This window comes from Mytilus californianus, unplaced genomic scaffold (assembly GCF_021869535.1).
Source record: "Mytilus californianus isolate M0D057914Y unplaced genomic scaffold, xbMytCali1.0.p SCAF_3, whole genome shotgun sequence".
In the NCBI taxonomy this organism is placed as follows: domain Eukaryota; kingdom Metazoa; phylum Mollusca; class Bivalvia; order Mytilida; family Mytilidae; genus Mytilus; species Mytilus californianus.
The window spans coordinates 56959128-56976436 of record NW_026262679.1 but is presented as its reverse complement, the minus strand read 5'-3'; the positions used below and the strand labels follow the sequence as shown (position 1 = coordinate 56976436).

Sequence of the window (17309 nt, the reverse complement as noted above, 5' to 3'; positions counted from 1 at the left end):
TCCCAGCATTCCCTTTGTGATATGGAACCTTGTGGTACAATTTCAGAGAGATCCATACACTAACACACAAGTGATGTCTGGAAGTTACAAAAATGCTTATTTTTGGCCCCTAATTCCTTAACTGTTGGTACCATAACCCCCACAATCAATCCCAACCTTCCTTTTGTGGTATTGAACCTTATGGTAAAATTTCATAGAGATCCATTCACTTAAACTAAAGTTAGAGTGCGAAAACCAGTGTGTCTTCGGACGACGACGACGACGACGACGCCAACGTCATACCAATATACGACCACAAATTTTTTTGGCGGTCGTATAAAAACCCGTAACTTGGAAACGTAAAATCTAAAATTTATAAAAATCAAAAGGGAGCTCATGTCAATAGATATAAACAATTAACCACATTTCTTGCAAGTTGGTGAAAGCAGTCTTGAGTTATTGTCCGAAAACTAGAAAATCCCCCTTTTTTTAATGAATAAAACCCAATAACTCGGAAACGTAAAATCTAAAATTTATAAAAAACGAAAGGGAGCTCACGTCAATAGATATAAACGAATCACCAAAGTTTTATGCAAATTGGTTAAAGCGTTTTGGAGTTAATGTCCGACATATTGACGGGGGACGGACAGACGGACAACGGTATACCATAATACGTCCCGTAAACGGGCGTATAAAAACCAATTATAACAGACAGAAACAAATAACAACCACTGGATTACATATTCCTGACATGGGACCAACAAGTGCAATGAACTAGACTTATCCGACAAGACTAAATCTTTGATAATAGAGAATTGCCATAGTAATAATTCAGACGTATTTTATCTCACACTTGCCATTCACAAATAAAAATAAAATGCTCCGCTGGGCGCAGCTTGATACGACCGCAGAGGTCGAACCCTGAACAGTTGGGGCAAGTATGGACACAACATTCAAGCTTGATACACACTGAATTTGAATTGTGATGAAATATTTGACACAGCATAGGTTTCTGACACAGAATGAATGTGGTCTAAGAACTTATAAATTTACCTATTTAAACCATATCATTATAATTTGCTTTTATATATATAAATCAGAAATAACCAATTTAAAATGGAAAATTTTAAAGAAAAAAATAAAGGAAAATAAATCCCTCTCCCCCAAATTTTTTGAACCCCCTTATGATTTATCACCCCCAAACTCAATCCCAGCCTTCCCTTTGTGGTATGGTACCTTGCAGTACAATTTCAGAGAGATCCATACACTTGAACACAAGTTATTGTCTGGAAATAGAAAAATACTTGTTTTTTGCCCCTTTTTGGCACCAAATTCCTAAACGTTTAGGGCAATTACCCCCAAACTCAAACCCAGCTTTCCCTTTGTGATATGGAACCTTGTAGTACAATTTCATAAAGATCCATACACTTACACACAAGTTATTGTCCTTTTTGGCCCCCAATTCCTAAAATTTTAAGGCAATTACCCCCAATATCAATCCCAGCCTTCCATTGTGGTATGGTACCTTGCAGTACAATTTCAGAGAGATCCATACACTAACACACAAGTTATGTCTGGAAGTTACAAAAATGCTTATTTTTGGCCCCCAATTCCTTAACTGTTGGTACCACAACCCCCAAAATCAATCCCAACCTTCCTTTTGTGGTATTGAACCTTATGGTAAAATTTCATAGAGATTCATTCAGTTAAACTAAAGTTAGAGTGCGAAAGCCACTGTGTCTTCGGACAACGACGACGACGCCAACGTCATACCAATATACGACCGCAATTTTTTTTTGCTGTCGTATAAAAAGAACATATGGGTTAATTTATTAATACAATATAGATGTTCCCAAAAAAACAGAAGAGTGTTTTATTCATTTTAAATGGTTCAAACTACACAAAACACACATGAAAGTTTTTGGTTTTTGATAGGTTTTCTTAATAGGAATTATGGTTTATTACAGTTCTATTATTGGGACAAGTCAGCACAAAGACAGTCAATGTAAATGTTTTGCAAGCTGATCATGATACTGTAAATTCAGAAATTATTGCAAGGTTTTTATTAATGCAAATAATGCCACTAAGTGAGTATCGCAATAGTGAGAACTTGCATTCTGACATCTAATACAAAAAAGATTTGTATGCATATTTTCCTTAAATCGTAATAATTAATTTCACATTTTTTCCTATCTTCAAAGTTTGCAATAATAAATGCACCCAATAATTTCTGAATTTATATCAACCGCTGTGAGTCAAATAAAGATAAGTGTTGGCATTGGGAGGATCTTCATGATCTGATACGAGAAGAAAAAGTAGTGATGAGACTGGTTTTAATATTCAGCGGAAGTTATCAGTTTATATTTCGATACAGGATTGATGAAGTGCTACATAATTTTAATATAATAAATTAGTAAGAATAATTATGTCATTATTTCGTTAAATCCAACTTGGAAGTCTGGTTTTTAGGTATTGCTTCCTTTAAGTCGCTTGATGATTAGTTTGCTCAACATCCAGTGGCAAATATCATGAATATGTTAGTAAAAAAAACAAAAAAAAACAGTTTAGGTTAGTCAAGTCTATCAAGATCAAAGGTTGAAATTTTACACCTGCACTGGAAAGCAGATCTGTTCAGTATAGGTAAAGAAAATTATGTTGTCATTGTCAGCTACAGCTTCCATATTTTTATTTTCATTTTCTTTACATGCAGATAAAAAAAAATCTCCAATAACATGGCTTTTGTATGATTGTCTCTATGCCAACCATACACCACTTTGTATCTTTACAGCACATCGAACAAAACCAAGTTCCCCTGTGTATACGAACCTTTATGACAGGATACACACTTCATACATTTTTTACTTGCATAATATGTATTTAATTACTGGAGTATTCCTGTATGATCACTTTTTCTCTTTTCTGTTTTATTTTTCTCATTAGAAATGTCAAACTGAATAAACTCCACAGGAAACAATAGCTATTGTTTTTATTCAATGGGACAGTTTAACATGCCAAATAAAATGCTCCGCTGGAGCGCAGCTTGATACGACCGCAGAGGTCGAACCCTGAACAGTTGGGGCAAGTATGGACACAACATTCAAGCTTGATACAGCACTAAATTTGGATTGTAATTAAATATTTGACACAGCATAGGTTTCTGACACAGAATGAATGTGGTCTAAGAACTTAAAAAAATTTAATTTACCTATTCAAATCATATCATAATTATTTGCTTTTATATATAAATCAGAAATAACCAATTTAAAATGGAAAATTTTAAAGAAAAAAACGAAAAAACCCCCCCCCCCACCCATTTTTTGAACCCCCTTATGATTCATCACCCCCAAACTCAATCCCAGCCTTCCCTTTGTGGTATGGTACCTTGCAGTACAATTTCACAGAGATCCATACACTTGAACACAAGTTATTGTCTGGAAACAAGAAAAATGCTTGTTTTTTGGCCCCAAATTTCTAAACATTTAGGGAAATTACCCCCAAACTCAAACCCAGCTTTCCTTTTGAGATATGGAACCTTGCAGTACAATTTCATAAAGATCCATACACTTACACACAAGTTATTGTCCTGAAACTAGAAAAATGCTCGTTTTTTTGCCCCTTTATGGCCCCTAATTCCTAAAATTTTGAGGCAATTACCCCCAAAATCAATCCCAGCCTCCCCTTTGTGATATGGTACCTTGCAGTACAATTTCAGAGAGATTCATACACTTGAACACAAGTTATTGTCTGGAAACTAGAAATAAGCTCATTTTTGGCCCCTTTTTCCTAAACGTTTTGGGCAATTACCCCCAAACTCAATTCCAGCTTTCCCTTTGTGATATGGAACCTTGTAGTACAATTTCATAAAGATCAATACACTTACACACAAGTTATTGTCATGAAACTAGAAAAATTCTTGTTTTTTGCCCCTTTTTGGCCCCGAATTCCTAAAATTTGGAGGAAATTACCCCCAAAATCAATCCCAGCATTCCCTTTGTGATATGGAACCTTGTGGTACAATGTCAGAGAGATCCATACACTTACACACAAGTTATTGTCATGAAACTTGAAAAATGCTTGTTTTTTGCCCCTTTTTGGCCCCCAATTCCTAAATTTTGGAGGCAATTACCCCCAAAATCAATCCCAGCATTCCCTTTGTGATATGGAACCTTGTGGTACAATGTCAAGAGAGATCCATACACTAACACACAAGTTATGTCTGGAAGTTACAAAAATGCTTATTTTTGGCCCCTAATTCCTTAACTGTTGGTACCATAACCCCCAAAATCAATCCCCACCTTCCTTTTGTGGTATTGAACCTTATGGTAAAATTTCATAGAGATTCATTCAGTTAAACTAAAGTTAGAGTGCGAAAACCAATGTGTCTTCGGACGACGACGACGCCAACGTCATACCAATATACGACCGCAAAATTTGTTTGCAGTCGTATAAAAACAGGACCCAAAATTAAAAATCTAAATACACGGTTAGATTTGGCATATCAAAGAACCCCAATAATTCAATTTTTGATGAAATCAAATGAAGTTTAATTTTGGACCCTTTTGACCTCAATATGAACCAATTTGATAGCGGGGTCCACAATAAAAAATCTAAATTCATGGTTAGATTCAGCATATCAAAGAACCCCATATATTCAATTTTTGTTGAAATCAATCAAAGTTTAATTTTGGACCTTTTCGACCTTAATGTAGACCAATTTGAAAACTGGACCCAAAATTAAAAATCTAAATACACGGTAAGATTCGGCATAACAAATAAATAAATGTGGTCAAAGATTTTACAAATCTAATGCGCCATACTGTGCAATTAAAGATTACTTCTTGAAATTTTTCAATATTTGAAAAAAAAAAAATATTTGAAGAATAATTCATTTAATTTCTGAAATCTGAAATGAGAAAAAATTGACCCCCCCACAATTTCTTTTTACCCCCAAAAAATTCTTTTCCTCAAGATATGGTCATAATCTCAATTCAAATTTCCAATGGAGTTTGCAACCATAATTACCCATTTAAATTTACCATAGTGCTAACTTAATCTATTTTATAATAGAATTTAAAATATAGTGTCAAATCTTTCATATGGATTTTTTTTGTAAAAAAAAAAGATGCAACATTTGCAGATATTCCTAATTCCTTAACTGTTGGTACCATAACCCCCAAAATCAATCCCACCTTTCCTTTTGTGGTATTTAACCTTATGGTTAAATTTCAAAGAGATCCATTCACTTAAACTAAAGTTAGAGTATGAAAACCAATGTGTCTTCGGACGACAACGACAACGTCATATTAATATACGACCGCAAAAAATTTTTTGCGGTCGTATAAAAATATGAATAGCCTGACCAAGTCCAACTGACTCTGGGGAAACGTTATTTCTTTTGCAATAAAACATCTTTTTCATTCATGCACTGATTTAAACAAAACAAAAAGTTGACTCTAAAATGTGTGGCGTTTTGCAATGATTAAAGAGATGAACTCTGATATTGAAAAGCAGACCTTATCCATAAAAATTAACCTGACTCGAAGAGGACGAAAATAACGAAAGGTCAGAAGACCATGACAGGAAGACATCACTTAATATGTTTTTGTTGAGTTGCTGTCGCACATGTTCGATTATCTCCATTTATTCATATAATTTTGAATAGGTTCTAATAGAACCAGAGAAAAAGATCATGTGAATTATGATCTACACTTTGTGTATTGATATTATCATTGTAAGCACTGTGATTGTATGTTTTTATCTTCCTTGTTCCAACTGTGTTACTCAATGAAAGATTAATCTGAAAAACGGGATGTCAAGAGTGTTGCATTTGATGTTGACAAGTAACATACTCATTTCATTGTTGTTAACTTCAGAAAATAAGAAAAATATGGGGATAAAATTTTGATTAGAGGGATTTTTATCTCTTTCTCCAAAAATTGGTCTAACAGGTAGGTTTCTAAATTTCAGACCACATTAATTGCTGTACAAAAATTAACATGTATCAAAATGGAGGTTTCAACAGATGACAATGTTGACTTCCTTATTTCATTTAACCAACATCTCTTTGAAGTTTGCCATCCCACTTTAATAGCACTGGCTTTAATAACTGAAGCATGAAATAATTGTCCATTAGAAGTTTTATTTAATTTGGTCTGTTTGGACCACTAAATCTCTGGACAGATGAAACTGGCTGGGTGACCTGTAGTCCCTGGAGGTTGCCAAAGTCCTGTAAATAAATAAGAGTTCAATAATAATAATTCATGTGTGCCAATAATTAGGGATGTTAAGTTTGTTTATTTCATAGCTAATCAATTTCTATACCAATTGGAGATATATCCCCTACTTTTAAGGTTTTATTCAGAAATCTTTCTATTTGTGTGCATGAACTATTTAGGAAATAGTTTCAGTTTAAGATGTATTCAATAACTTCAATTCTTGCCTTAAAAAAAAACAAGTAGCTTACAAAAAGTCTTCTACTTCTAGATTTGGCCAATCTACTTTTGAATCATTTATATCGGACATAAAGACTCAACAGGTAGGAATTTAAATATGAATACATAGATGTTTTCTTTTTTGTCCATAGTTGCTGATTTGTTTACCATGGTTTAAGCTTAAGTTTACATATCAGATATTTTATACCAGACACCATAAAATTTACTTCAAACAGCTTCCTCTTTACATAAATCTTATCTTCAATAAAATGCTTCGCTGGGAGCAGCTTGATACGACTGCAGGCGGTCGAACCCTGAACAGTTGGGGCAAGTATGGACACAACATTCAAGCTTGATACAGCTCTGAATTTGGATTGTGATTAAATATTTGACACAGCATAGGTTTCTGACACAGAGAGAAAGTGGTCTAAGAACTTCAATTTTTTTAATTTACCTATTATGGTCCAATGTCCAAAATCAAAATAAATGGTTAGATTCAGCATATCAAAGAACCCCATATATTCAATTTTTGTTGAAATCAAACAAAGTTTTATTTTGGACCCCAACTTGGACAAACTTGAAAACTGGTCCCATAATCAAAAATCTAAACACATGTTTAGATTCAGCAGATCAAAGTACCCCAAGAATTCAATTTTTGTAAAATTCAAACTAAGTTTAATTTTGGACCCTTTGGACCTTAATGTAGACCAATTTAAAAAACGGGACCCAAAATTAAAAATCTAAGAACACGGTTAGATTTGGCATATCAAAGAACCCCAATAATTCAATTTTTGATGAAATCAAACAAAGTTTAATTTTGGACCCTTTTGACCTCAATATGAACCAATTTGATAGCGGGCCCAAAAATAAAAAATCTAAATACATGGTAAGATTCAGCATATCAAAGAAACCCATATATTCAATTTTTGTTGAAATCAAACACAAAGTTTAATTTTGGACCCCAATTTGGACCAACTTGAAAACTGGGCCAAAAATCTAAAATCTAAATACATGTTTAGATTCAGCATATCAAAGAACCCCATATATTCAATTTTTGTTGAAATCAAACAAAGTTTAATTGTGGACCCCAACTTGGACCAACTTAAAAACTTGGCCCATAATCAAAAATCTAAACAGATGTTTAGATTCAGCATATCAAAGAACCCCAAAAATTCAATTTTTGTTAAAATCAAACTAAGTTTAATTTTGGACCCTTTGGACCTTAATGTAGACCAATTTATAAAACTGGACCCAAAATTAAAAATCTAAATACACGGTTAGATTTGGCATATCAAAGAACCCCAATAATTCAATTTTTGATGAAATCAAACAAAGTTTAATTTTGGACCCTTTTGACCTCAATATGAACCAATTTGATAGCGGGCCCACAAATAAAAAATCTAAATACATGGTAAGATTCAGCATATCAAAGAACCCCATATATTCAATTTTTGTTGAAATCAAACAAAGTTTTATTTTGGACCCCAACTTGGACAAACTTGAAAACTGGTCCCATAATCAATAAAATGCTTCGCTGGGCGCAGCTTGATACGACCGCAGAGGTCGAACCCTGAACAGTTGGGGCAAGTATGGACACAACATTCAAGCTTGATACAGCTCTGAATTTGGATTGTGATTAAATATTTGACACAGCATAGGTTTCTGACACAGAAAGAATGTGGTCTAAGAACTTCAATTTTTTTAATTTACCTATTATGGTCCAATGTCCAAAATCAAAATACATGGTTAGATTCAGCATATCAAAGAACCCCATATATTCAATTTTTGTTGAAATCAAACAAAGTTTAATTTTGGACCCCAACTTGGACAAACTTGAAAACTGGTCCCATAATAAAAAATCTAAACACATGTTTAGATTCAGCATATCAAAGTACCCGAAGAATTCAATTTTTGTTAAAATCAAACTAAGTTTAATTTTGGACCCTTTGGACCTTAATGTAGACCAATTTAAAAAACAGGACCCAAAATTAAAAATCTAAATACACGGTTAGATTTGGCATATCAAAGAACCCCAATAATTCAATTTTTGATGAAATCAAACAAAGTTTAATTTTGGACCCTTTTGACCTCAATATGAACCAATTTGATAGCGGGCCCACAAATAAAAAATCTAAATACATGGTAAGATTCAGCATATCAAAGAACCCCATATATTCAATTTTTGTTGAAATCAAACAAAGTTTAATTTTGGACCCCATTTTGGACCAACTTGAAAACTGGGCCAAAAATCTAAAATCTAAATACATGTTTAGATTCAGCATATCAAAGAACCCCATATATTCAATTTTTGTTGAAATCAAACAAAGTTTAATTTTGGACCCCAACTTGGACCAACTAGAAAACTGGGCCCATAATCAAAAATCTAAACACATGTTTAGATTCAGCATATCAAAGTACCCGAAGAATTCAATTTTTGTTAAAATCAAACTAAGTTTAATTTTGGACCCTTTTGACCTCAATATGAACCAATTTGATAGCGGGCCCACAAATAAAAAATCTAAATACATGGTAAGATTCAGCATATCAAAGAACCCCATATATTCAATTTTTGTTGAAATCAAACAAAGTTTAATTTTGGACCCCAATTTGGACCAACTTGAAAACTGGGCCAAAAATCTAAAATCTAAATACATGTTTAGATTCAGCATATCAAAGAACCCCATATATTCAATTTTTGTTGAAATCAAACAAAGTTTAATTTTGGACCCCAACTTGGACCAACTAGAAAACTGGGCCCATAATCAAAAATCTAAACACATGTTTAGATTCAGCATATCAAAGAACCCTAAGAATTCAATTTTTGTTAAAATCAAACTAAGTTTAATTTTGGACCCTTTGGACCTTAATGTAGACAACTTTAAAAAACGGGACCCAAAATTAAAAATCTAAATACACGGTTAGATTCGGCATATCAAAGAACCCCAATAATTCAATTTTTGATGAAATCAAACAAAGTTTAATTTTGGACCCTTTGGACCTCAATGTGAACCAATTTAAAAACGGGGCCCAAAATCCAAAAACTTAATACACGGTTAGATTCAGCATATTAAAGAACCCCAAGAATTCAAGAATAAAACCCCATTGAAATTGATCAAGAAATAAGCAATTTATACGAAGTATCTTCTTTTGCACAATACTGTGCAATTGAATATTTCTTGCTATTGCGCAATACTGTACAATTGACAATTTCTTGCTATTGCGCAATATTGTGCTATTGGATATTTCTTGCTATTGCGCAATACTGTTAAATTGAAGATTTCTTGCTATTGCGCAATACTGTGCAATTGAAGATTTCTTGCTATTGTGCAATACTGTGCAATTGAAAATTTCTTGCTATTGCACAATACTTATTATATAATAATTTACACATCCTGTTTGGTGTGTATCTCCTACCATATCATTATTATTTGCTTTTAAATATAAATCAGAAATAACCAACTTAAAATGGAAAATTTTAAAAGAAAAAAAAAAGGAAAAAAAGAAAAAAAAAAAAAAAAAATCCCCCCCCCCCAATTTTTTGAACCCCCTTATGATTCATCACCCCCAAACTCAATCCCAGCCTTCCCTTTGTGGTATGGTACCTTGCAGTACAATTTCAGAGAGATCCATACACTTGAACACAAGTTATTGTCTGGAAACTAGAAAAATGCTTATTTTTGGCCCCTTTTTGGCCCCCAATTCCTAAACGTTTCGGGCAATTACCCCCAAACTCAATTCCAGCTTTCCCTTTGTGATATGAAACCTTGTAGTACAATTTCAGAAATATCCAAACACTTACACACAAGTTATTGTCATGAAACTAGAAAAATGCTTGTTTTTTGCCCCTTTTTTGGCCCCTAATTCCTAAAATTTTGAGGCAATTACCCCCAAAATCAATTACAGCCTTCCCTTTGTGATATGGAACCTTGTGGTACAATGTCAGAGAGATCCATACACTTACACACAAGTTATTGTCTGAAAGTTACAAAAATGCTTATTTTTGGCCCCTTTTTGGCCCCTAATTCCTTAACTGTTGGTACCATAACCCCCAAAATCAATCCCAACCTTCCTTTTGTGGTATTGAACCTTAAGGTGAAATTTCATGGAGATCCATTCACTTAAACTAAAGTTAGAGTGCGAAAACCAATGTGTCTTCGGACGACGCTGGACGACGACGACGACAACGACGACGACGACGACGACGCCAACGTCATACCAATATACGACCAAAAAATTTTTAATTTTTGCGGTCGTATAAAAATCTAAACACATGTTTAGATTCAACAGATCAAAGTACCCCAAGAATTCAATTTTTGTAAAATTCAAACTAAGTTTAATTTTGGACCCTTTGGACCTTAATGTAGACCAATTTAAAAAACGGGACCCAAAATTAAAAATCTAAAAACACGGTTAGATTTGGCATATCAAAGAACCCCAATAATTCAATTTTTGATGAAATCAAACAAAGTTTAATTTTGGACCCTTTTGACCTCAATATGAACCAATTTGATAGCGGGCCCAAAAATAAAAAATCTAAATACATGGTAAGATTCAGCATATCAAAGAACCCCATATATTCAATTTTTGTTGAAATCAAACAAAGTTTAATTTTGGACCCCAATTTGGACCAACTTGAAAACTGGGCCAAAAATCTAAAATCTAAATACATGTTTAGATTCAGCATATCAAAGAACCCCATATATTCAATTTTTGTTGAAATCAAACAAAGTTTAATTTTGGACCCCAACTTGGACCAACTTAAAAACTTGGCCCATAATCAAAGATCTAAACAGATGTTTAGATTCAGCATATCAAAGAACCCCAAAAATTCAATTTTTGTTAAAATCAAACTAAGTTTAATTTTGGACCCTTTGGACCTTAATGTAGACCAATTTAAAAAACGGGACCCAAAATTAAAAATCTAAATACACGGTTAGATTTGGCATATCAAAGAACCCCAATAATTCAATTTTTGATGAAATCAAACAAAGTTTAATTTTGGACCCTTTTGACCTCAATATGAACCAATTTGATAGCGGGCCCACAAATAAAAAATCTAAATACATGGTAAGATTCAGCATATCAAAGAACCCCATATATTTAATTTTTGTTGAAATCAAACAAAGTTTAATTTTGGACCCCAACTTGGACCAACTTGAAAACTGGGCCCATAATCAAAAATCTAAACACATGTTTAGATTCAGCATATCAAAGAACCCCAAGAATTCAATTTTTGTTAAAATCAAACTAAGTTTAATTTTGGACCCTTTGGACCTTAATGTAGACCAATTTAAAAAACGGGACCCAAAATTAAAAATCTAAATACACGGTTAGATTTGGCATATCAAAGAACCCCAATAATTCATTTTTTGATGAAATCAAACAAAGTTTAATTTTGGACCCTTTTGACCTCAATATGGACCAATTTGATAGCAGGGTCCACAAATAAAAAATCTAAATACATGGTTAGATTCAGCATATCAAAGAACCCCATATATTCAATTTTTGTTGAAATCAAACAAAGTTTAATTTTGGACCCCAATTTGGACCAACTTGAAAACTGGGCCAAAAATCAAAAATCTAAATACATGTTTAGATTCAGCATATCAAAGAACCCCATATATTCAATTTTTGTTAAAATCAAACAAAGTTTAATTTTGGACCCTTTGGACCTTAATGAAGACCAATTTGAAAACTGGACCCAAAATTAAAAATCTAAATACACGGTTAGATTCGGCAAAACAAATAAATAAATGTGGTCAAAGATTTCACAAATCTAATGCGCCATACTGGTCTTCCTTTATAAATATGCATTTCTTTAAACATAATTTAAAAGCAGTGTAAGGGAAGTAACCAAACGTTGTATTTGGATTACCTCCCTTACACTGTTTTAAATTATCTTAATTGTTCATTAACCATTACTTTATACATAATTTAAAAGCAGTGTAAGGGAGATAATTTCAATGATGTATTTGATTTATCTCCCTTACACTGCTTTAAATTATGTTTTGTACTAAAGTATTTGTCCATTAAAGAAGGCAACCTTGTTTTTCCCCCTTTTTTGCCCCTAATTCTTAAACGGTTTGAGCAATAACCCCCCAAAGCAAATCCTAACCATCCCTTTGTGGTATGGAAACTTGTAGTATAATTTCAGAGAGATCCATACACCGTTCCACAGTTATTGTCTGGAAACTAGAAAATGCTTATTTTTGGCCCCTTTTTGGCCCCTAATTCCTTAACTGTTGGTACCATAACCCCCAAAATCAATCCCCACCTTCCTTTTGTGGTATTGGACCTTATGGTAAAATTTCATAGAGATCCATTCACTTAAACTAAAGTTAGAGTGCGAAAACTAATGTGTCTTCGGACGACGACGCCGACGTCATACCAATATACGACCACAAAAATTTTTTTGCGGTCGTATAAAAATGACAAAATTCCTAAAGCTAATAACAAATATTCATTCAATTTCAGTGATTCCAACTATTGCTAATTCTTTCAGTCAATAAATTCTGAATTATCTAGTTGACACAGTGCCAAATCTGATCTGTGATGATGATAATTTCACTAGATGGAAAGGACTTTTTTTAATTTTCCCCAGAAAATTATATCAATTCAACTGACATTGAAATAAACATGAATTTCTCTGATCTTATCTGCTTTAATATAATGTAGATTACTTACAGTTGTCGAATGAGCTGGGTAAAATCAAAATTTATATGTTTGGCAAAGTGAAAATAAATCATGAGATACTAAGGTTCCAACTCCCTCAGACAAATTGACATTAGATGGTTTTGGCTATTCCTTTCATTCATATAGCTCTCTTAGTATTTATACATCTCTGGCTTTCGAATTTTAGGATTTGAGTGTTCCCGTTGAAAATTCAGAATATTGCTTCAGACGCATCAAATTTGTTAATTAAGAGTTAATTTTATGGTCTAGATACCCATATGCCTAGAAATTCTACAGGTAAATGTAACTTACCAAAGCCTTCAACATCTCCTTGGTGTCTGGGTCAACTTCAATGATGTCATTCTGGTCAATGAAAGAGATCTGCAAAAAAAAAATGATTGAGAAAAATACTATAAAATGTTCACGGAATGCATTCTTTTTCATGGTATCTAATAACTGTAGTAATTAGAAGTTTGATTGATTGTTGTTAAATTAAAACCCAGTGGCAAGTATTTCATGTAAATGTATATTCAGGTCGAAAACAAATTAACAATAAATATAATAGGATATGGTGGCAAGTATCTATTACAACAAATTTACATGTATTCAAATATCATACTATTTTTTGTGCTTTCAAAGGTACACATGTACCAAGTATCACAAATATCTCTTCTTTAACAGGACGTTGTTTTTCATGTGTCTGGGAAAGTCTAACAATATCACTGTAGGAAATACCAGATCTAAACAACTGTAAACATATCACATAAAAGATTGTAATATTTGCATTTTTTGCAGTCCTTTCAAAAGATTGTGTCCCTTTTGAATCAGGAATATTTCTGTCCTTGTTTCAAACTGGCACTTGAAAGAAAAAGTTTTACTTACAACTATTATACCAAATGTTTTTACTGACTTAAAAAAAAAAAAAGAAGAATAATCAAACTCGCTCGACATAGTATGAGATTGCATCAACACCAATCTTTATAGGTAAAGCATGATAATTCTATTGTTATTCTTACCTCTGGTACGTAGTTGTCTCTCCTTTCTCTCTCTTCCTCTTGAAGTTTGATGGAGATACCACGTACTGGGCCTCTCTGGATACGCTTCATTAAATGTGTTACAAACCTACAAATAAAGTTAAAGTAAATGACAACTTTATTCTTTAAGAAATTCTTGCAACATTAAACATCTGAGAAAATGACAACCAAATCAAGTCAACATACATAAATATTGTTAACTTAGTATTAATTTCTAATCTTGGCAATAACTTATTTCTTCAATCCTACATATAGTTTATATAGTTGCAGATGACAGAGAAAATGAAAATATCAATATATGTGTGTGTATGATTTTAGACACAATTAACTTTGGAATTAAATGATTTCAAAATTTCTTGTTTGCAGATTAAATGTTGAATCTATAAACCCCAATAAAACAATGCAATTTTTATTTTAAAAAATCCCATTAATCGATTGATTGTTGAAGGACATACAGTGGCCTATAATTGCTTACTACTACTTCATTTTAACACTGGTGGATAGTTGCCTCTTTGGCACTCATACCACGTCACCTCATTTTTATATCTAGCAAAGATGAAAAATAGAAAAAATGCTGCAAGCACACTTCTTAATACAATATGTACGGGCTACTGAATTTAGCAGCCCAAAGTAAAATTGAATGGCATTGCAAATATTGAGAACTTTCTAATTTGTTTCAGGGCATGCCCCCCCAGAAAATTTTGATACAAATGAAGCCAAATCCTGTGTTCTGGAGCATTTCCAGAAGGTTTTGAACATGTTTTGTTTCATGAAATTTCACTGGTTTGCTAATAAAAAATACCAAAAAAAAAAAAAAAAAAAATCACATATTTTAATTATCTATATTAAGAATGTGTTCGACTTATTTTGAAGACCCCTTTAGATCATCATCTTCCTCAATTTACTTATCATTATTACTAGTGTCTTTAATGAAGATGGGTAAATAAGGGATTTACAAATACACCAACAAAAGAGGAAAGGTTTGCCCTTGCTGTTTTTTGTCATAATTCTTCATGGACTCCTTCGTTGTTTGTCAGTTTTTTTTTTTTTTGCAGGACGACATTTTATTCCTAAAAATCTGTATATTTTTACCAGAGACCTATATTTTAGTATATCTTATATGTCAGGGATATTGTTTGCCTCAAATTACATCCGAAATACAGCTTTTTCCCCTAAAGAAAATTCCCAATTACAAAAAAAAAAAAAAGGCTTAAAATTACTCTCAATAAGTTGTACAATTTTCCCAAACAGTGATGACATCGGTAGTAATGTATGTAAATTTCGTTTTCATGTTTATTATTTTGATATCCTGAAAGCACTTTTGAGATCCAGGTTTCTGATCAGAATCATCACAGCGTTTGTAGCACATGTGGTTTTCAATGTATTAAGTACCATCATTGTTTCAGTTTCTTTCCCCTCCCCAAAAAGTACCTTTCATGTTAAAAAATGTCTGACAATCAAAATATACGTGAATAAACTGTACAATAAAGACAGCAAAGGTCAGCAAAAAATGTGGGATTTGTTGACCATTAAAATTCTGTAAAATTCCTAGTTATAAACAAAATTTTGACTAGCCCGTCGGACTACTGTGATGAAAACTTTACTAGCCCTCCCTAATTTTTACTAGCCTCGGGCTAGCGGACTAGCGTCAGTGTTGAACCCTGCATTTTCTTATAACAATTATTTCAAACATTAAAAAAAATGACAGAAAGCACATTAAATAAAATTAGCCCTCAAACTTTGTTATTAAAAAGAAAAATCCAACAGGATGATTTTCTACTACTCCATTTAATCATCCATGCGACAATTACTTACCCAGCAACTTTGTTCCTCAGCTTCTTGCTAGGTAAGATGGCAATCTCCTCGCATACTCTTTTGTTTGTATGAAAATCTTGAGTCAACTTTGTATAATATTTCTCTATAATGACACGTGCAGCCTTTTTGACCGTCTTTGTCCTGACACGAGCCTGAAAATAATAATGCAGTTTTAACAACCATTGTAAGTATGTAAAAACCAAAATTGGTTAAAAATTTAATGAAATTTGCAAATAAACCTTACTTCTGAATTATACTAGCAACATTATTAATTTTATATACTACTTCCTGTTAATATGCATAATCAGTATTGTTTACCCAGTAATATCCCCTTCCAAAAATTGGGAACTAACAGTGTGACATTTTTATTTTTATAGTTTGTTCTTATGTTGTACTGTTAAACCTCTGTCCCAGGTTAGGGGTAGGGTTGGACGCCGGCTAACATAACCCACGCCACATTCTGTGTGTGCCTGTCCCAAGTCAGGAGCCTGTAGTTCAGTGGTTGTAGTTTGTTTCGGTGTATCATACATTTGTATTTGTTTTTCGTTCATTATTTTGTACATAAATTAGGCTGTTAGTTTTCTTGTTTGAATTGATTTAAATTTGTCATATCAGGGCCTTTTATAGCTGACTATGCGGTATGGGTTTTGCTCATTGTTGAAGGCCTTACGGTGACCTATAGTTGTTAATTTCTGTGTCATTTGATCTCTTGTGGAGAGTTGTCTCATTGGCAATCATACCACATCATCTTATTTTTATATTTATCATCAGCGTGCATCAGCAACCAAAATAAGCAGGAGGTCATTGATACCTCGGAGTGAAAATTGTAACTTATTTTATCATTACTTATGAAAATTTCTTGATATAATTTTAACCAACCAGCATACAAAAGGTACCATGGTACTAATTTATATATGTGAAAAAATTTCTAGCCGTCTGGTATTATGGCAAAACTGTGTTGACATAAACTGCACCGCTTCAAGGTGATATGGTTAACTCCGGATTCTCTGGTAAGAGTTCACATAGTTATTCAGGGGTACAGTTAGTCAGTTAGCCGAGCTACCTAGCTCCAATACTGGCAATAGCACAGGCACTTGTTTCTATCCATGGGAAGCCCCACTATCAACGTCGTAAATATACGTTGATAGTGGGGCTTCCTATGGATAGAAACAAGTGCCTGTGGGCAATAGGTCCTTGCGATATTTTTTTTTGACAATTTGTGGACGTTATTTGGCAAAATACGGCTGACGATTTAGAGAACATACATAATCACGTGTTCGTCATTTTACTTGTATGGGTGTTATGAGTTCATAGACTTAAGGGAATACAAGATTTCTAATACTCTTCTATCGAAAGATAGTAATAGGGATAATGAGTA

At 33.2% G+C, this 17309-nt stretch overlaps 1 protein-coding gene across 1 annotated transcript; it reads right to left on the bottom strand.

The window, feature by feature from the left end:
- Positions 1 to 6098: 6098 nt before the first annotated feature.
- LOC127733538 (40S ribosomal protein S17-like) lies at positions 6099 to 16128 on the bottom strand (the record flags this gene model as incomplete). The annotated part of the gene is made up of 4 exons (XM_052242888.1): positions 6099 to 6205; positions 13395 to 13463; positions 14099 to 14204; positions 15932 to 16128. Coding segments are annotated over 4 exons (456 nt in total), but the record flags the coding sequence as incomplete, so codon positions are not given.
- Positions 16129 to 17309: the final 1181 nt, after the last annotated feature.